The 22,106-nt window shown below is 45.6% G+C and overlaps 1 protein-coding gene across 5 annotated transcripts in view; it reads left to right on the forward strand.

Moving 5' to 3' along the window:
- RPS6KC1 (ribosomal protein S6 kinase C1) overlaps positions 1 to 22,106 on the forward strand; it is a 1,976,431-nt gene that overhangs the window by 165,811 nt on the left and 1,788,514 nt on the right. Inside the window, exon 1 of one of the 5 annotated variants that reach the window (XM_069608552.1) lies at positions 8,896 to 9,005. The exons of the other annotated variants lie outside the window; for them this stretch is intronic. Coding sequence (XP_069464653.1) covers positions 9,002 to 9,005 — 4 coding nt within the window. The 5' untranslated portion in view covers positions 8,896 to 9,001. Of the gene's footprint in view, positions 1 to 8,895; positions 9,006 to 22,106 lie in introns of those variants that run through there. 5 annotated transcript variants of the gene reach the window in all.

A 22,106-nucleotide genomic window follows, 5' to 3' on the forward strand; every position in this document is an offset into this window, starting at 1 on the left:
CCAATAACACTGACGAGAAAGAGTGAGGGAAGTGTGAATAGAATATAGATAAAGTACTGTCACAAGGAAGAGCAGGGTGATGCAGAGCCCTATGTGGACCCAATATGAACATAGTAGCTATTGGAAGTCGGAAAGCAGTCCGGCCATAAAAACAGACAAGGGACTCCCTACAGAGTCTGTCCTGTCCCAGAGCAGCTTCCTGCCGGGGTAGCAGAATGCTGAGGACAGGTCCCATGGCGGACCCGAACGCCTGGTACAGAGAGGTGGAGAATGGCAAGCCGGGGAAACCTCATGACTTACCTGGTTGTGCAATCCGGCGTCCGGTGGAAGAAGCAAAGCCACCCGAGTGGTCCAGGCGAGACCCGACACGCAGAGAGTGTGTGGTACAGCCCCTGAACCAAGACCGCGAGAGCCCAGGAGAAACCGCCGCTGCTGCTGTGCGGTGTTACCGAGGACCAAAACCCTCACAGGCCAAGTACAAAAGTAAGCTGATGGGGACCAGGAAGGCCTAGGCACCCCCCAGAGGCTTTGGTTGGGAGGAAGTGCAGAGCCATCGTCCTCGTCCCAGTGGGACTGAAGAGAGAGACACAAGTTGAGAACAGAGGGGGTGAAAGAGCACCGCAAAGAGAATGTGAGAGGCCTAGCGGGTTAGTGAACCAGGAATATTTTTAAAAAAATATTGCACAGTTGTAACAGAGGTAAAGAACTCAAATGTTGAAAGAGACCAGTTGGGAACAGAGCTTGTGAAAGAGCACCTCAGAGACTGGAAGAGAGGCTTGGCAGAAAAGTGAACACGGCCTAACTAAAAGATATTGTACAGCTGAACGACCCAAATATCAAGAGAGACTAGTTGAGAACAGAGGCAGTAAAAGAGCACCCCAAAGAGACTGAAAGAGAGGCCTGGCAGGAGAATAAACCTGCACTAGTTAAGAGACATTACAGAGTTGAACAAGGGGTCTAGCACCCACAGAATGAGTCAAAAGGTCCAGGGGAAGAGAACCTTTGGCACAAAGGATAAGATGTCCAGGGGAAGAGAACCTGTTCCCTGGGGATGGATAGTGCACTAAGCTCTCATCTGCCTTGAATGCCTTCCGTTTTCACTGTAGTATTAGAAGACCTTGGAATGGGCTACACTTCCAACAGAATTTTAAAAAATTATCCTTCTCTTGATGGCCGAAAGGTGAATCCTTGAATGAGGCGGTGCCCCACCCCCTTCGAAGGCAAAATGCCACAGATGATTGGTCCTATACCAGCAATGCTGGTCCTATACCACCAATCCATGTTGTAACAAGTGCCATTTGCCTTATTAAACGTAGAGTACCTTATCCAAAGGAAATAGTGGTACCAGGAAAGGTAAGAACACCCACATGGAAACCAAGATGAATCGGACGATTGACCTGCTGATTGGTCTCTCCGGTCACATCTGCTCCCTCTCTACGCTACTCCTTCTCATGCCTGCTCACTTCAAAGGGACTCCAGGAGTCAGCCCCCTGGAACGAGGAAGCCTTTTGTTAGGTCGTGCTTGCATTTGAAGCACGGTTCCCAGGGGCCTCCAGGTGGAAGTTCCTTTGCTCTGACAGAATGGGTTTCCCTTGCTGCTGGAGAATCAGAGGCCATATCCTGGCTATTTTTCCACGTAGCTATATTGGCGACAGTCCAAGACCAATTCACATCAGTCATGTCATAGCTGGCCCTCCTCACAGAGTTCATACTGTATGATGTCAAATAGCAATAGCTGTATACTTAATGATTTTAGCAGTCACCATGCTAAACCAGCCATGGCTTATTTACAGATTTAGGTGACACTGGAATGTCTAGATTACACAATCATTTCAATTTAGACCAGCAGTATAGCCATTTAAAATGCCATCTTTGCCTGCAAGAACATTGTTTCCAGTAGTTGTGGGATGCATAGGTGACCTCTGAACCTGGTTTGTGCTGCTGCAGAGCTTACGCTGTAGATGTGAGGAGACCGATTACAGCAAGACATAACTTTGGCATGGAACATTAGTAAAGAGGGGTCTCATTAGCAAACCTCCCTTTCAGTGCCAGAATTACCCGCATCATTTTAACATTAAAATCAAAAAGCTGGGGGGCGCTGTTGCGCAGCATCGAAGATGGCTGCCTAGTGTGCGAGCTCAGACGAGGTGACCAGCTCCTTGTCAATATTTGCAGGTGCTGAGGACTACTGGTGGCCATATCATTGGGAAGGGGTCATTATACCTTCTGTCACTGTGTGCCCAACTTAGAGCCCGCAACTCGGCTCCCTGCTTGAGATTGGACCCGCTACTTCGGCCCGCTGTCAACCGATGTTCCAGACTCCTGCGCTGCTTCGAGGCGGGCGGGCCTGCGGTGGGGGAGGGGCTCGCTCATCTCCGCTCCTGGATCTTGCGGAGCGTTTTCTGCCTGTTTCTCCTCACCCGGACCAGTGATTGTTGCTCCCTCGTCTCCCATGCGGCATCCCGACTGTGGGCTTCAGCCGGGGCGGGTGGGTGTGGGCCTCTTTGGTCTGCCAGTGTGGGTGCGGCCGGGTGGCCCTCCTGGAGGCAGGCTGCCGCTTGGTGCCTGAGTCGCGCTTTTCCTCGTTGATTGCCGGGGTACGATGAGTGAGGCCTGGTACGGCACATCATTGCAGCTGTGGGTTTCCTTCACCGTAGCCCTTGACGCCTTGCATCCAGCTGGAGGACGGCTTCATTCCGGTCTTGTGCTTCGCTCAACGGGGGCTGTCATTCGCCTGCTGGGGCCCCCTCCACCCCGCCTTGCGCTGCGTTGATTGTGGACTTCTGCCCTGCTACTTCATCTTTATGTTTCTGAACACCAAGTACTCGCCGTCCGTCTCTCCCTTCCTCGGCATATTTCCTGGTGATCTTCGTTGTATTGCCCTCTCATCAGCGACTCCCTATACTGATACGGGCTGGGGTCCTGCCGGCGGCTTCTATCAGGACACAGACAAGTTGATCCACCATTTACACATTTGTGTGGCTGGGAGTGTGGGCGCCATCGCTTCGTCCTCTGTGCGAGGCTCACGTCCACTCAGTTCTCCTTCCTGGTGCATCCTACCTGTTGGTACTCTCTTGGTCGACGCATATCCGTCGTACTACGGTGTGTGCGGCTCTTGGCGACATCCACATCAGGCGCTGGACTGTGGTTACTGGCCATGTCGCTTGCTCCGCTGTCTTGTCCCTTTGCTACAAACCTTTTGGTGGTGTCTTTTCAGCACTACTCTAACTGAGCCTTCATCATGACCAAGGGTACCGGGAAGAAGCAGAGCGCCATCAATATGTTTACCAAAGCATCGTCCAGGCCACCGGTTCGAGTGCATGGCCACGGATCCTCGACCTCCGCGACCTCGAACTCTGGGGACCCGCAATCAATGATGGACTTTATGCGCGAGGGGTTCACTACCCTGCACTCCAAACTGGATGATATGAATGGCACTATCTCCTCGATAAAGGCGCATATCGAAAAGTCTGATGGTCGGGTGGCGGTGGTTGAGACGAGGGTGAGTTCCTTTGAGGACGATCTGGGTTCCCTCAGGGCAGAGGTCTCCTCATTGTCCAGGCGGGTGCACGAGATCTCCAAAAAAAACGGGGACCTTGAATTGCACACTCTGCACAATAATCTCTGTATTATTGGGATCCCAGAGGACGTCATTAACGAGCCCATGGAGGACTTTGTGGAGCGCACCCTGCTGTCGCTACTTGATTCCCGAAGCTTTCACCGCAATTCGCAATTGAGAGATCTCATCGTGCCTTATCTGCGAAGCCCAGTCCTGGTGCACCCCCGCGTCCTATCATCGCGAGGGTCCTCAACTTCCGAGATCGGGATGCTCTTCTCAGGGCGGCGAGAGCCAAGGGAGACCTTCTTCTTGCATCCTCTAGGATTCATTTGTATCCCGACTTCTCTGTGTCTGTCCAGCAGGAGCGTAACACCTTCTTAGCGGTCAAGAGGAAGCTTTGTGAGTTGGGAGTTAAATACTCAATGCTATATCCGGCCAAACTGAGGATGGAACACTCCAACCAGACTTTTTTTCTTCACGATTCCTGAGGAGGCCTCCAAGTTCATTGAAGAACATTTTCCAGGGTGATGGTAGCCAATTTCCCCGGGCTTTCACAGTTCTGTAACTATTTTGTCCATTTGCTGGGTCCAGTCGTTTCCTGGCCCCTACTGAGGGGTGGCCCGTTGTTTCATACATTTATTCATTTCATCAGTTGCTGCGGGTCGTTGTCTTGTTTCCTATTATGATGATCTTTCGGCCCTTTCACTATGCTTTGTTTAATGCACCAAGATTATCCTGCATTGGTCGCCTTTTTGTCGGAGCATCGTCACCAAGACGGCTCACAGGCTCCGAGGCGATGTTGCCATTGCTTTTTGTTTGGGTGTTGGTTGTGGGATTGTCATTCCTCTGATTGGGCGAGGGATGTGGGAGGGATGGGGTGAGGAGGGAGTTTTGTTCAAAAATGCTTGACGCCTAGAGGGGAGGGGGCTTACATGGTTATGCACTATCCCAACTACATTGGTATGTACCAGGTCTGCAGCTCCTTGGTTTTATGTTGCGTGCGACCTGGTCGTTTAATCTGGTTGTCCATTCTGCACCCCTGTTCGATATGGTTAGCAGAGATGTATCGTTTATGAGTTGGAATGTGAGAGGGCTGGGTAATCGCAAGAAAATGCGCCACCTGCAGCTCTATGCCAAAAGGCATGGTATTAAGATCCTGTACCTGCAGGAGACGCATGCAAGTTCTGAGCAATGCCAAATATTTGCTAAGAATAGGGGGCCCCAGAGGTATCCTACTGATTTCTCCACCCAGTGCCGGGGAGACATGACCCTGATTCACAGGAGCATCAATTTCCAATGCAAGGTCTCACGTCGATCCCCATGGGAGATAAGTACTGCTGTATGGCACTCTTCATCATAGGGAGGTTCTGTTACTTAATATCTATAGGCCCAATGTCGACGAACCTGAGTTTTACTCTCATTTGGCTTCTCTCCTAGTGGGCTTCCCTCTCACTCCGATCATCTGGGGGAGCGATTTTAATGCTATTCTTGATGTGGACCTTGATGGATCGGACTCCAAACCTCGTCAACTGTCCAAAGTATCCCTCACTATTCTTAAATTACTTCCTCAGTTGTCGATTGTGGATGTGTGGAGACTGATTTACCCTGAGTCTAGGTCATACTCCTTTTAGAGTATGCACAATAGTGCCACCCATCTGCTCGAATCCGATAACGCTGACAGAGACCGAAAAACCACATAGCCCGCCTTTTGTGACGCTCTTCCAAAAATGGGACAAACTCATTGTCCCTCAGCGTAATGTGTCTCAAGAGCCTATAGCAATAAACAAATGTCCTAAAGTAGGCATTGAGGAGGAAAAAGGGCTCATCATTAAAAGAACTGTCGAGGAAAGAGTGAGAAATGCTAACCAAAAAGTCAGTTCACAGTTGAGAGCACCTACTACGAACGAAGGCCCCAATGGCCACAAGACAACAGTTGTGAAAAGAAATTATGAGAGGCAAATCGCTAAGAACCATTTAAGTGCGAAGAACTGTCTGTGCTTGGAACGCATAGAGGTCCTTGAACCGGAACAATGTCCTACAATTGTTGCACTACGTACCAAGCTTGCGTATGATCAATTCAAATGACATAAAAATAGTCGAATTCTTTAAAGAAAATCAAAACGACGCCGTAAAACTTCACATTGGCTCTCGCATAATTTGTAATATCATATTGGATGCTGTGTCCATTTTAATATCGATGGGTTTTGATATTACAGAATCGCAAGTAAAGTTGAAACCGGAAGACAAACAAAAAACATCTGATGCCGACCATAAAAGAGACAGAAAGGTAAATCAGGGGCATATGCCGAATGATTTAAGACAGAAAGAGTCTGGAATCAATCTGCACAATTACCAAACATCTACTGTCAAGATTATGCCACAGTGCCAAGAAGAATTCTCGCTAGTATCAGAAATTAGAGAACCCATCAAAATAACCTTTGTTCATAATGGTTCAATATCGGGAGGAGAAAACATCATGCCCTGCACAATTCAACTGTGTAGTAAAATCACTGACTGGAGTTGGATCACGTCAGCCTTGGCTGCTCAAACTCGCAGCTAATCCAGGACTTGGGGTCTTCCAGGGTGTGCACCATTGGATGTTGGAACACTTGTGGCTTTGCCCACCTGTTGCAAACCAATTGGCTGGGAAATTTGAATATAGCATGTCTGCAGGAAACCTGGTTGGTTGAGTGCCTTACAGTAGACGGCTATGAAGTTACCTTAAATCCACCTATCAAAAAGAAATTGGGTGGTCCATCGTCTGGACTATTGACATTCGTGCAAAGGAAGTCTTGTCATAAAATTCTGCAAGTGCATAACATATCACCCTACATTCAGAAAGTAGTGGTGGTTTTGGAAGGATCGGCTGAGAATGTACAAAACCACCTACACCTATGTAACGTCTACTGGCAACACAGCCCCAGTGACTCAGCCATCTTCATTGATCAAATGACACACTGTATAGATCAAATTTATGAGCAGGAAGCGGCACCAAAAATTCTAATCTGCGGAGACTTGAACGTCAACTGTTTAGATCTACCCCATAAAAAACGACCCAGAAATGTTGAAAGGGCACCTAAAGCGGTACAATGGTGTGCTGAAATGGATATGAGAAATTTACATCTTCTGAACGGAAACACACACCAGGTGACATTCCACCAAAACCAACCTGGAAGAGACAGCTACAGGAATCAATACTGGACTATTACTTTGCCTCAGAAGCTTTACACATCCACGTCAAAGAACTTCATGTGGTGCCTAAAACTGAAAGCGACCACAACTTAGTTATTTTGAGCTTCCATTGTTTGCAGCATAAGCACTCAACATTATGGGAACATGATATAGCAGTTGAACCAAGCCGCATTAGACTCAGAATTAAAAAACCTAATGTGAGAATGATTAACCATGCCTATCAAGAAGAAGATGGCTGTGTGGAATATCAACATCTTCTATCTATCTTCTCTGAAACACAAGGTGTGAGGAAGCAAACATTCATCAATAAACATGCCTTTGATCTTGAAATCATGAAACAAAAAAGGCAGCTAAGAAGCAAAAGAGCATACAAGAAACCGTATACTCCTGAGATCTTGGTTAACATCAAAAAGGCTGAACAGTCTTATAAAAATTGGCTTAAGTCACATCGATAAATCATGTTCCAGCAAGATGCAGAACTGATACTTGCAAAATTACAAAACAAAAACACTCATCAGTTTTGGGCCCTAGTTAATGAGCAAGAGGGTTCGCAGACTGCACTACAATCTAGTATGGTCACAGAAACGGATTGGATAAGACATTATGAACATCTCTATAAAAAGAAAGGAGATTCCATTGACCCGAACTTTTGGCTAGGTGGGATTTGTAATTTGAACGTTCTGATATTCTTGAAACAGAATAAGTACTTTGCGTGCACCAGGCCCAGATGGGTTAATCAACTTCATATTGAAAGGAAATCCGGAAGCCTGGGCAGACTTTTGCTGTACCTCATTTGAAGACATCACACGTGCGTGTGCAACCTCAACATCCTGGAAAAGTGCTTTAATCATAACTGTGTTTAAGAAGGGCAACCGAGCAAATCCAACAGCCTATCGCCCTATTGAACTATTGGATGTCCTTACTAAGATTTACTCCATGCTCCTACAACGCAAGCTTCTAGCTTGGGCTATAGCTAGTAACACATTGACCAGAGGCAAACAGAGTTTGTTAAAGGAGTGGGCTGTAGCTTAAACCTCCTAATTGTCAACATACTGAAGATGGATGCAATAAGAACTAGCACTAAGATCTACCTGTAGTGATTTAGGTTTCCATGTTGTCTTTGCAGAATGAGTAGAATGCTGAGTGAGTGACATGGAATCTTGCTGGTGAGAATGTTGTTGGATGGTTGGAACATCAAGAGATGTCAGAGTCAGCATTGGGAACCCAGAACTTTACATTGGCGACGAGGATGGCACATGCACCGCCCCCCAACTTCTTGCTGGAATCTTGCTGGTGAGAATGTTGATGTATGGTTGAGAGTTCTGAGTGAGAGAGTTGGAGTGATGTAGCCTGCCTGGGAGGATGCCGGTGCATGTTGCCTGAAGCTCAGATGAACTTGACATAAGAAACATAAAAGATGTACTGGAAACTCATTAAAGGAACAACGAACATCAAGAGATGTCAGAGTCAGCATTGGGAACCCAGAACTTTACATTTGGAATGTGCTGTTGTTAGAGCTTCATATTATAAGTGCTGTTTGCGCTGAGGATGTAAAAGGGAAAGTACTTTAAGGAATCTGGCGTTTGGCAAGACATGTGTCTTAGAAGGAAGGAAGCAACATATGTGTGCAGCTATATTAAGGCGTGCCATCTATTATGAATAAAGGATCTTTGTTGTGCACTTGATCAGGAAGCCCTGAGCAGCTAATCCCAGGGCTGGAAAAGTGCTTTCAAATGCGGAAACGAGCTCCAGTAAGTAGGGATTTCGTGACAGTGGGTATTGATGTCCAGTCCCTTTGGAATTGTTATTGGCGAGGTGAGGAGGAATGAACAATGCTTAGAACGTGGGAACCCTATGATACGAATCGGATCCAAGAGACATGGTTTGTTTAGGTGCCAAATGCTGTGGTCTCTGCTTGGCAAAAGAGACATTTTCGGCGGATTGTGATGCTGGCATGCCGCTCAGTCTCAGTTAGTGAGGCGACAGGTAGCGGCCAACAAATAAGGTGACATTTTTAGGTCATGACAGTATGGTGGGGTATATGCTTGTGCAGAGAGTAACAGTCATAATGTTGGGTAGTTTGGAACTTTAATATACCTATTTAAAACTGACGGAGCATTTTGCATGTGCAGGATGGTGAGTGCCTTGATGCGATGTGAATCTGTAGAATGGGGGCACCGCGAGGATGCAAATGAGTCGTGTTTATAGAAGATATACATGCATCTTAAACGGCGCTGTTCTGTTATGTAAATGGGTAAGTGAAACAGTGACAATATAGTGTGGTAATATGTTGTATTGAAGGGTATTTAGCATAATTCTTTTGAGGAATTGCAGGTTTCGAGTGCCAAGCACCATGGCACATGGACACTAATGTGCATAAATCGTTGCTGTTAGTGTAAGATGGGTGGTATGTGTATGAGTGTGATAGCTTTAATCATTTTGAGGATTTTCAGCTATATTGCACATGTCAGTAGAGCCTGTGTAAATGGCTATGGACTCATAGGTTCGCTTAAGAGCCTACAAATGGCTATGGACGTTTTAGTTAATGAAAGTGTTAATTTTGGGAATTTTACTTACTATGAGCAACATGGTTTTGTATTCAAATGTGTACAACGCAAATGCTTTCAATGCGGGTTATGATGCATTGTTTACAGCATATGGCTGCAGCATTCTATGATTTTGGAATGCATGTTATGATGAATCTGACTCGGATAGGTTGGAGAGAGTCTGTGAGTGTTGGGTATTGGGAGAACTCACATTCAGCATGGAAGTGTTGCAGTGTGAAATGCATGGTTTGAATTGTTTGGGTAATGTCAGTGGGGTATATGGTTTTCCTTACATTGTTTTGGTTTGGTTTGGGTAGTTACCTGTCGTGGTAAAAGTTTAACACCCATGCGATTGTTCTAGAGTGAGATAGCGCCTCGACTCTTTCAATTAAGGATGTTAGGATTTACTAATTTCATGTGAGGGGATTGGTCTGGTTATAGGGGGTACCTGATTCCGGTAAAGGTTGAACAGCGATGAGGTTGTTCTGTGAGGGAGGTAGCGCCTCCTCTCGGGTTTTGTTTTATCCTTCTCATCACATTGGACGGTAGGTAGCTGGTGGTAAAGGCGTAGCTGGGGACGCCTGGTAATGACCCGTCGGTATTGTGTGGTAAGTCCTGAGATGATGAGTAAATTGTTTTCTATGTTACTTGTGATATTTATTGTGGATTTCGTTGTATCAATGGGTACAACAGCTTGTTTTGGGTTAGGATGTTTTCCTTGCTATAAGACCGTTTCGTTTTTACCAGTCATTGATGTTGGCATTGGGAGTGCGTGGCCACCGCTCCCAATGTGTTTGGAAGGCTTGTACATCCTGGTCTGGTGTAATGAGTATGGTATTAAGACCATGGGTGTTTGTGATCTCAGTGATGTTGTATGTTTCCACTTTGTGAATCTCTGTTGGAGTGAGGTTGTGTTTGTCTTTTTGGAGGCTTTGAGGTCTCAGTTCTCTAGAGTGGCAGTCTAGAGGCCTGCTGGGGTTCCAGGGTGGCAGCCTGGTCACCCGCGTTGATGTAGGCGGGGGCAGGTGGTAGGAGGTGTAGCAGTCTTGTGGTTGTTCAGGAATGTAGGTGAAGTAGCCCAGTTTCAGGGTTGGCCAGGTCCTGGGGTGAGAGCCCAGTTGCTTGTTTGTGGCAGGAACAGGCAGATGGATGACAGTATTTTTATTATTGGTACATGGAATGTAGTTTGTCAGGGTGTGATGTTTTGATGGTTGGGTTTGGCCGTGGAAGTGTCTGTCTGCCAGTTGAGTGTTACGTATGCGTATATCTTGGAAGGTGGTAGTTGTGTTGTTCTGGTATGTGACTTGTTCTGTGCATGTATGGTTTAGTAAAGGAGGGAGGTGTGTTGTATTTTGCCTGTCTGAGGTGAGGTAGCTTGAGATGTCATGTGGAATGTTTATGTGTGGATGATGGAATATTCTGAGTGAGTGTTCTGTGTAGAGGCGGTTACAGCTGGCTGGCCCTGGGTGGTGGGAGCTGGTGTTGTCACAGCTTATGTCCTTTATGTCTTCATCTGGATTTGTAACTAAGAACTTGGAAATAAACTTACCTGAAGAAATCTTAACGAGCCTGGAACCCAGGTTAGAGAGATACCTGAGCTGTTGAAGATTGATTGCTAGTGGTACAATTTTCATTGGTAGGTGTCCTTCCTTTACTGTGCAGAAAAGGGGAGGGGCATCATTAGTATTGTGTTATGGTACCATTTGAACTGGTGACGCGTTCAGGTTGTACGGGTGTGGTGATAGTTCATGTGGTTGAGATGCACACGCATGTGTTGGAATATGTGTGTGTACTGTGTGTTGTGAGTGTGACTGGTTTTGGTAGGCGTTGTTGTTGTCTAAGGAAGGGAGATATGTAGTGATTTAGGTTTCCATGTTGTCTTTGCAGAATGAGTAGAATGCTGTTTGAGTGACATGGAATCTTGCTGGTGAGAATGTTGTTGTATGGTTGAGAGATCTGAGTGAGAGAGTTGGAGTGATGTAGGCTGCCTGGGAGGATGCCGGTGCATGTTGCCTGAAGCTCAGATGAACTTGACATAAGAAACATAAAAGATGTACTGGAAACTCATTAAAGGAACAACTGGAACATCAAGAGATGTCAGAGTCAGCATTGGGAACCCAGAACTTTACACTACATAGCCATAATTGATCTATCTCACGCATTTGACAGCATAGATCGTGAGAAATTATGGTCAAAAATGTCTAATTGGAAGTGTATTCCGAGCTTCTTGTTGGCAATAAAGGACCTACACACGAACACAGTGATAAGAATTCGTTTGGATCGCCTAGGCAATCTATCTGCGCCCATCCAAACCCCATGTGGAGTCAAACAAGGCTGTCCTTTGGCTGCAATTATTTTCAATTTATTTATCTCCGTTATTGATCAGGCAATTGAAAGTCCTAGATCATTCTCACCAAAAATAAATGGAGTGCCTATAAGTCATCTCCTCTATGCAGATGACTTGATATTATTAGACTTAACACCTATTGGCCTCCAAAGAAAATTGAATGCATTGAACCAATATGTAAGAAACAATGGGTTGTCTATCAACGTGTTAAAATCAGAAATACTTGTTCTTGAAAATTTAAGTGGCCAAAGGAAGAAACTTCACCCAAATTTTCGATGGCATATGGACAAAACCATGTTGAACATCACAATGAATGCGCGATATTTGGGCATGCAAATCAATTCAAACATCAATGACTCCCCGTGGGTCGAAACAACGAAAAAGAAATGCCACATTCTAGCAGTTAAAGCCACTGTCCTAAATCGAAAATATGGGAAATACTCTCTATCAGCTTTGGCCTTCTATAAACAAAAAGCAGTCCCTGCACTAATTTTTGGTGCGGAATGTGCATTCGGCTGCTCAGAAGAACCTTTGAGCTCTCATGAGAACATCTTTTGGTCCAGAGTTTTGTGCCTGCCCAAGGGATCCCCCACCGCTTGTATCCGACACAAACTCAGCCTAATATCTATAAAAGCTAGAGTGTGTTGGAACATGCTCTTCTTATACAGGGAAATCACGTTAACAGAATCTCCAATACAGTTGAAGATTTTGCAAGCATCTACTCACTGTAATGAGAACTCAGTCTTTGCTTTATAGATGAAACAATGCAGCGATATAATGTTAGAGCTTGATATCCAGCTGAAGACTTTACAAACAAATCCAGAACACGCAAACATTTTTTTATGGAGACGTGATTGGTGCTCAACTTGCGATCAAAAAAGAAAACATTGAATAATGAAAAATGTTCCACATGAGAAAAGAGCATTTCACGAAATTCAAAATTTCTGGAAATTATTTCCGGATACAAATCGAAGAAAGTTGTATATGCAATTTTGTTTAAATCTGTTCAAAACAAGAGAAAATAAAAATATATGGGTAGGCCTAAACAATCCAAGTGACCAATGCAGACTTTGCAAAGCTACGGAGTAAACCCTAAAACATCTAACGTTGTTCTGCCCTTCACTCAGGCGGGAAAGAACAAAACATCTGGGAAGATTCATTGGACATTTTTCAACATTAACCGCCCTAGACTGGTGGCAATTAATGTTCGACGAGACCGATTGGGCATTGCTGATTACATTAACCTTTTTTCTTAAAGAAATATTGCTACAATTTCATTCTGTAAATGAGGAATTGTAATGAGCTGTTTTCAGCCTTTTGGTTTTTATTGATATACACTATAAATGATGTGAGTTGTTCAAAGAAGGCCCAGTATATGTTCTTGCATTATTGTTAGTGGTTAGGTTTAGGTCCCCTTTGGTTGTTATCCTCTACTTGATTTATAAGATGCCAGTTCGCTCTTTTTAGAAGAGTGTGTTGATTTCAAGAGTTTTAGAATTAATGTTGATATAAGTATATGGATGATCTGTATTTCTTCTTTCTTTTTTTTTTTAAAGGTTTGTAAAAAAAAACATATAAAAATAAAAATAATTAAAAAGAATACTCCTTTTACTCCTCGGTGCATGATTCTCACTCGCGTATCGACAGGTGGTACATCTCAGACACACTGGTTAGGAATGTGTCACACTTGTCGATTTTACCCAGGACGCTTTCCGATCACTCTCCAGTGACCATCTGCCTGGACTGGGGGCCAGATCTTAACAAAACACATCACTGGAGGTTGAATCCCCTCTCCCTGCGCGATACGGCCTTTAGGACTGAGATCGACTCGGCCATAGGTGATTCCTTTGCTTTAAACAGAGGATCTGTTTCCTCGCAGGCCACCCTTTGGGAGGCGTTCAAGGCCTACATTAGGGGCATTACTATATCCAAGGAGAACATGATCCTTAAAGCGATTCGTAGAGACCTCAGTGAGTGCGAATAAACTCTATCCGCCCTTGAGGAGCACTACTCAGCACATCCATCCCCTATTACCCTTGCGGACATAGGCGTTGCTCTCGATACATTCCGCTCACACGCGGATTGGGAGCGTAACTTTCTTGAAGGTCCTGGCCTGGCCCGTAGGTATGGGAAGGGGGAGCGGCCGGGTCGGTTCTTGGTTTGCCTAGTCCGACATGAATTGAGATCTCCGGGCATCCATGCTATCCAAAGGTCTGATGGCTCCCTGGCTACGTCATCACAAGACGTCAACTCTGTATTCCGCTTGTTCTACGAGTCTCTTTATTCCAATGCTGATTGTGCCTCCATCACCGAGGTTGATACATTCTTAGACGCCCTCCCCCTTTCTGTCCTTTCCGCCGATACCCGTAATCTGCTAGATGCACCGATCACGGCGGAGGAGATTTCCTTGGCTATTGACTCCTTGTCCCCGGGTAAGGCACCAGGCTTGGATGGGCTCCCTGTGGAATTCTACCAACAATAAAAATCCCGTCTGATTTCCCCATCTTTTGGCGCTTTGGGATGAGTCCTGTGGGGCTGGCAGACTGCCCCTCTCTCTCCGCGAGGCCATAATTACTGTCCTTCTTAAGCCGGGCAAAAACCCTACGCAGTGTGGTTCGTATAGGTCCCTATCTCTTATTAATTGCGACATGTAAATTTACGCCAAATAATTGGCCCTCCGGCTAACGCTGTATATGACAAATATTATTCACCCGGACCAGGCGAGGTTCATCCCTGGGCGTTCCGCCTCACTTAATCTGCAACGCTTGTTCAATATTCTAAGTAGAATTAACCTTAAGATTCAAGCGCTGGCCGCCACATTTGAGATGCAAAAGGCCTTCGATTCTGTATCATGGGGTTCCTTGTGGCGTCTCCTCGAGGTGTAATTTTGGTCCTGTTTTCCGTTCCTGGGTGGCGCTACTCTACTCTGACCCGGTAGCTAGGGTCCGAACTGCGGACTGGTGTTCCCCTTTGTTTCCAATTGCTAGAGGCACTAAGCAGCGCTGTCCCTTCTCCCCCCTGATTTTTGCCATCGCCATTGAGCCGTTGGCGGATATGATGCGCCACTTCCACACACGCAGAGGTTTGCGTACTGCTGGTTTACCTGATATCATTTCATTATATGCTGATGACGCCTTGCTGTATGTTAGTTCTCCTGCTCTCAATCTAGCTCCTATCCTTGCTGATGTTTTACAATTTGGGCGTATTTCTAGCGTTATGGCGAACTGTTCTAAATCGACTCTATTCCCCTTAACTGACGACACGATTCCCCCCTGATCTGGAGGGCTTCACCTGGGCTCAATCAAAGTTCTCCTACCTGGGTGTTGAGGTGGCACGACACATTGATGTCTTGTATGATAGCAACTATGGGAATTATTTAACTACGCTCGCGGGGAAGGCTTCAGGGTGGGGGGGGGACTCCCGATCTCCCCTGTGGGTAGGATTGGGCTCCTGAAGATGATAGTCCTTCCGCAGTTACTCTACCGGTTCACCAATATACCCTTGTGGCCTGGTGAGGGCTTTTTTCGGGAACTGATCCGTATTGTTAACTCCTTTTTATGGCACTCTGGAGCAGTCCGGCTCAAATTGGAAACTTTGACGGCCTCGTTTGATGGTGCCGGGCTTGCTGCTCCTGATTTTACTAAATACTGGGTTGTTGCTCAAGCCCAATTTGCTTCATATTGTTTTAATACCTCAGATCCCCCACCTCATGTTAGACTAGAACAACTGGAAGTACAGGGAAGGGATGTTCGATCCTTAATTCTTGTGCCTTTACACCCTGAACGCAATTCCCATGACCCGGTGGCCAGCACATCGATCACCCTTGCTAGGCTCTGGGAATTGACGAATACTCCTCATCCTTACCATGGGCAACTTCCTCTGTGGAACTTTCTGCCCGGGGTGCCGCATATTCCTTCATCAATGGCGCTCCGTTGGGCCGAGACGGGTTTGAGTCGGTCCGTGATGTGTTCGCCCCAGAACAATTTTCTTGAGTGGTAAGATCTTCCCCTGACACTGCGGCGGAAGCCGGCTGCATGGCTCCAGTACTCTGGCCTGCGCCGTTTCCTTAGACTTCGATTACCCGAGTTTCCCACGTTACCCCCTGATGATCCTATCCTAGCCGAGTTATGTAATGCTGCCTCCTTCAAAGGGAAGATCTCCAGACTGTACACATTGCTACAAAATAAATCCATTCCTTCGTTTGATAGGCCGAAAGGCATATGGGCAGAGGACCGTGGGGTCGATTTGTCAGACCAGAGATGGAATCATATGTGCGCACGCACCCGGGAGGTGTCCTTTAATTCTCGCTTCTAATGAATTCAATTTAAAATCCTGCATAGGTATCATTACACCCCGATCCGATTACATCTCATGTCCCCGGAACACTCACATGAATGCCCGAGATGCGGGTGCGATAATGCCACGTATATACATATGATTTGGTCCTGCCCCCACTTTCAGTTCTGGGCAATGGTTTGTACAACGATGTCCTCAGTCCTGGACTACACTATTACCCCTTACCCAATGCAATGCCTATTTCACGAGTTTCCTTGGTGGGTCGGGGCGCCCAGAAACTAGCTGGTCTCTGCATGCTCCTTGCTGCACGGTGTATCCTGCTATGCTGGCTCCGTCCGGAAGCACTTACACACACTAAATGGCTTCACTCCGTCACATGGGCCTCTGACACTGAGGAAACTTGGTTCAACCAATTGCCACTTCACTCTAGACCTTGGAATGCATGGTCACTGTTTCGCTCATATATGGACTCCTTGCGTGCGAGCTCGGAAGGCACTCTTTCCACACCATCATCTCATTCCGATTCCGCTACCTGAATGGGGTACTGCTCATGTATTATAACCAATCCTAACTGTTTCCTGTGAATGTCTGCTGTATTCCTGCATATTCTTTTATTGCGTTGTACGATATTTCTCTCCTCCCTTGTTTTTTGTCGGCAAGCTGAAAAATAAAGGTTTAAAAAAAAAAAAATCAAAAAGCTAAGGCTGTCACACTCTGGCATATGGCATCCTTCCGGGCATGTACACATAATTTGGGGTACTACATCCAATTCCATTGGAAATGGAATTAAATCCATTTGGTTACCAAGGATGCAGCATTGATGCCTTCCCAACCCGACTCTCAACCATGCAGTAACTCGGAATCCCCGTGTGGGTGTAGACCAGGAATATGATGTCCTTAAATCTGGTCTACAGCATTTTACTAAAAATTGACATTTCTATATTTTGATCTGTTTCAAGTAGTTTCAAAACCTAGAATAAACAGCATGGCAGTTGAGAACCTTGTGGGGGTCCATGGCGAACATATGATCTCAGTGAGCTGGAAGCAAGCATTGTTACGAAAGACGTCTGCGCTATGGGTAACAGATTGAAAGATTCCAAAAGTTGCTTGCAGCATTACATCCAAATGCCTAGTGTTCCTCTTTAATTTGCAAATGACGATTTGGGAGAAATATGTTAGGGAACAATTTTTAAGATGATCTTTCAAGGTCGAGAACCTCCAGCCATACACCTAGATTACATGCACTGCATTTTAACCTCTTTCCAGCTTTGAAACAATGAACCACCTGATGTTCTCTCACAAGAATTGCTTTAAAAAAAAAGTCAAACTGTCATGCAGGATCGATGAAGATACAGAACATCTCCATTCTACGCTTCCAGGGTCTGTCACAGCTAACTACACCACAGAAGCATGAAGCCGGTGCTGAATGACCTATAACAGGAAGTCGCCTGTCATTGATGATTTCCATTCATGTTATTTTCTTTTCATGACAAAATAGTGGCTGCCTTCTCTAATGAGAAGCCAACATGTTGCTTTCACAGAAGACCAACTTAAGATCCCAGTAACGGCCAAGCTTCAGCTGCAAAATAGACTGGAATCTCCACACCAGCAGAAACCGCAAAAACAGAAGATTAGACGATCGAGCAGAGACCAAGACCACATTTGATGATCCTTGAGAAGATGGTGCCTGCTAGAAGAGGTTCCAAATGAGGGCCGTTTGGGAGGAGATTATTTTGTAACTTTGCAATGTGCGCACCCACTGAACTACTTCAAAGTCTAGCAGGAGTGAGGATATAATTGGTCCACATGGCATGGGTCACGGTATAGAAATAGACATTAAAAAAGAGTGCTTTTTTGTTTCCATTCTTGCAAGACTATACAGTTAATTTGGAGAAAGATAAAGGGGCAGAGTACAAACAAAGAACGCCATTTGCCCTGTTAAGGAAACATTTTTGGTAAGGTTACCCTACCACTCACTGCTTTCAATGAGCGGTAGAAGGATGGGGTGGAGTCATTTGTCCATCTTGTTCCGCATCTAGAGAAGGGGTGCATTTTGATTGTTCTGCCTTTCCTATAATATGAGAAATAATTGGCTGATTATATGCTGGGGTCTGAAATTGCAAGGGTTTGCTTACAGCTTGGAAGCAATTCAGAACTATTGATGTTTGCAGTGGCAAACGTTGTGAAAAGGGGATGGCATTTGAGAACGGGACACATTATTTTAGGGATGGATGATTCTACATGCATTTAATAGGTGTATCTTTTAATAGTACTTGCATTTGTCTTTTAATCATTTCTTTTGGTTTGTCATTGCATTGGCACTTTTATTTTTGCACACATCCTCCAAAGTAATTGTCGGTAGTAGCCCAATAAATTATGGGTGAGTTTTTTTTTTTTAACATTGTTTTACTCGCACCTTGAAACACTTGTGTAGAGGCGCGTTATAAATGCCATATCATATTGTATCATTTGACTACTGTGGATTGCAGTTTTATTACTGATGTCATTGTTTTATGGCATGCTATGTGCTTTTTTGGTTTTATACTGAAATACATTTTTTGAATGATTGGTGGAAAAACAAGCTACAGTGGCTGTGTACACCGACTGCTTGTAGTTGTAAGTTTGTGGATTTGGCTGGAGGCACATCAGGAATTCATAGCTCTTGTGTGCTGAGTTAACTGGTGCTGTCTACATAGTCTTCCGGCTCCCTGCATTCTTTGGTTTAAATGTTTCAGGTTCTTTTACAGGTGGTGGTGCTTACACATTGAAGGCTTGTTTGAACAACCATCTTTTTAAGAGATTGGTTAATCTCCGATTTAATCTCTTTGGGGATTTTGATTGAGCATTTCAAGCATATTCCTGCTGCAGACCTACTAGAGTCCTTTGTGGCGGAACAAAAGGATGATGAAAACACCCATAGGGGATCTTTAGAATGACTCAATTAAATGATAGGGTGAAAGCCTGACTATCCCTATCGCTATGGGGTATTCCCTACCTCTAAAGTGCTTGTCATTCGTCTTGTAATGTCCAAAAAAGAGTGAGCCCACCATCCAAAAACAAATACTATGCCCACACTACTAAGTTGAAACAAAAAGAATAAGACCAGGAGAATTTCTCCCTTCTCCTGCTTCTTTCATTGTTCTCTTTAGTCTTTAAACCCCAGTTTAATATGTAATTTCAAATCGTTTTTCGTGCCTCTCCTATTAGCACATGTAAATCTCTGGAAAGGCACTTGCTGCTCCCTTTCTTTGGTACAACAATTTTCCTTGAGTCTTGTTGATTTTGTTATTGCTCATGAAGGCTTCTCGGGCCTTCTGCTCCTCATCTTCTGTCTCTTATATACCATTCATTCACTTCGTACTCCGAGCTAACCTTCCCTTCCTTCCAGGATAATGCTGTGTTTCCCTGTAAACTGTTTATCATAAAGGCTTCCCAGCCTTCTTCCCCACCCTTGAAATGCTTTCTTACAAGTCTCTTTTTCTCCCTTTCAGGAATAGTTGGTATGCTCTCTTGGTCATTTTGGTACTTCATTTAGCAACCAATCCTTTTCTCTTCCAACTCTATTGGTTCCCTTTTACCTTCTCTTTCAGGTGGGGAATGTCTCAGGATTTCTTATGTTTTGGGTTCCTCTGCTCACCAACGTCTTTGTCTGATGAGACTCGTCTTCTCTCCTGGTTTCAGTATTCCTCACTGGGGACCCGCATCCGCTGTATCGGCTTACCCTCTGCGGTCTCATCATTAACTGGGCAGCCTGCTCACCACTGGAATCTCGTGGTCACGCCACCACCGCTACTCCTGCTCCAGTTGGGTCGGGGCCTCCTCTCCTTCCTTCTCAACACAGAAAGCTTCTCTGTTGCTAGCTCCCAGCAAGTTTGGACTTTGCGGGCTCCGTTCTTGTCCACAACCCCGGCTCCAGCGAGCATGACGTTACCAGGGTACCTCGCCTGCTTCGCCACACAATCCTCTCTCCTCCTTCTCCCGCGTTAACAAATACTCCTCCTTAAGTCCACTCGTCCCAGTGGATCTAGGCTTTTCACTTAAAGTGCCAGCTGTTCTTTTCTCTCGTGGATAGCATCTTTTATTTTGTTCCTTTTTCAAATCTCGACAATTGAAAGGTTTGGATATGAGTGATTGTCCCATATATGCCATTATATGGCTTGGGGAGTTCCTCACAGGAACGGGAGTCCTTGTCCCGCTCACGGTGAGGTCCCACTTGCCTCGAACCCTAGGGAGGTTGTTGCGGAGCGGGCTCCCCTCCCTAGCCTCACAAGGAGGGGCTTTTCCCTTTGGGAAAAGTTATGAGTTCTCTCGATTTGTTACACCTTCATCCATTCAGTCTTTTAAAAGTTGGTGTGGTCAGCTTGTTACATGTTGATTACCTCACTTTATTGGCATACGGGGTGTTTGTTTAAGCCCAATTAGAAAATATTACAGTTATCTAGCCTTGATTTAGGGTTCTGGGTCCACTGGAGCAGGGCTCGTTCTTCATGATCGCCATAATTATGCAATTTCTGCATGGATTGTGCAATCTGTTTCTCCACGGCAGTTTGTTCCGGGGTGGGATTTACATTTAGTGTTGGCATTTCTTATGGGTGCTCACTTTGATACCCTGCATTCTTGTTGTTTAATGTTGTTCACCCTTATGGCGATTTCCCAGGTTGCCATCACTTTCATCGGCTGCGCCCTGTGTGGGTCCTCCACTAGTAGGTGTCTCATACAAGCACTGAAAGCAAAGATGACCAGCTTTTTGGGGGCTATGTTTGTACCTGTGCTGGCAGGGCTGTGACCACACAAACCCTGCCAAGGTGGATCATCCTCTGCATTTCGGAATGCTATGATCTGGCTTATAAGGATGTGCCTTAGGGTCATTCAATCAGTAGAATTGTTGCCACCTGTGGCCTACAGAGAGGAATCTCTGTCCTGGACAATTGTCATGTGGCTATCTGACCTGTGAGGCACACGTTCACCAAACATTACTGCTTGGATTTCTACTCGGGCAGGAACTGTCACTTTAGTAGAGAGGTCCTTTAGCGCTTGCTGTTATAGGTTGTGTCCTGGCTGTCCTCTCTCCTCCCGATCTACGTGCTGCTATGCGAGTCTATCATAGATGAGTAATCCCTGGGAGGAAGGAATCCGTTAGAAGAACAAATTACTTGCCTCTTGGTAATAATTCTGATGGATGTTCCTCCCATGGATTCCTCATCACCCTTCCAGCCTACTCCTCTTGGCTGATAGCTAGTACACTTCTGGTTCTCTGGGATTCAGCATCAGTGTGCTAGGGAAAAAGGCTGTATCTAAGACTCACTGGGTTCTACGCCTCAATATATAATGGGCCAGAATGTCATATATGTGGCATGGGGCCCATTGAGCTGAAGAAGAGCCCCGTGGTAGCAGAAAAAGGTTTCAGTAGAACAGCTGCACTGGGAGATAGTTATCACAGATGAGGAATCGTGTGAGGTACATTCATCGGAAAGAACATTACCAACAGATAAGTAATTTGTTCTTTTATTATATAAACTAAGGCCTCATTTTAAGTGTTAGGAAAGGTTTCCCTTAAGTGCAATTTCGCCTCCATTTGTGAACTTCCCGCCCCCCAAACCTTTTGCTTTTGTTTGGCTTACCTAACCTGACTTTTTCCAGTGGTGCACAGCCTTTAGCTGCACTCCTCTGGCTTTCGCTCATTTGTTATGGGGAAACTGATATATCCTTCATGCTGTCAGTACTCTGACACTGTTTCCGACTAGGTTGCAATTTCTTGGTAGCTTTTTGTCTATGTGCCAAGTACCTTACAGTACCGCGCATAGAGGTCCTTTTGTTTTATGGCCACAGCCACCATCTAAGGATTTTTGGGAGTTTGGACAAGTGTGCCTAGGACGAACTGTAAGCAGCAGTTTACTTTCTAAAGTATTGTTACTTTGTTATGCATTTACCGCGTTTGGCCCAAGACTGTGGCCAGTGCCGAAAATGGCTGTGCCACAAAGTCTTTTGTTCTGTCCTTTGGCCATTTTGTCCCTTTGCCTTCCCCCAGGTCGAGAGACCTGGGTATTCCTTATTTGGGCATGCAGCCTCCCGCGAAAACCGCCTCTTTCGCGGGCTCCTGCATGTCCCGTTTGCTAGTGCCCAGGAAGAGGGTTGGGATTGTCTGGTCCTAATCCCCACTGCTGGT

Source organism: Ambystoma mexicanum, chromosome 4q (assembly GCF_040938575.1).
Source record: "Ambystoma mexicanum isolate Mex_15411 chromosome 4q, UKY_AmexF1_1, whole genome shotgun sequence".
Lineage (NCBI taxonomy): Eukaryota > Metazoa > Chordata > Amphibia > Caudata > Ambystomatidae > Ambystoma > Ambystoma mexicanum.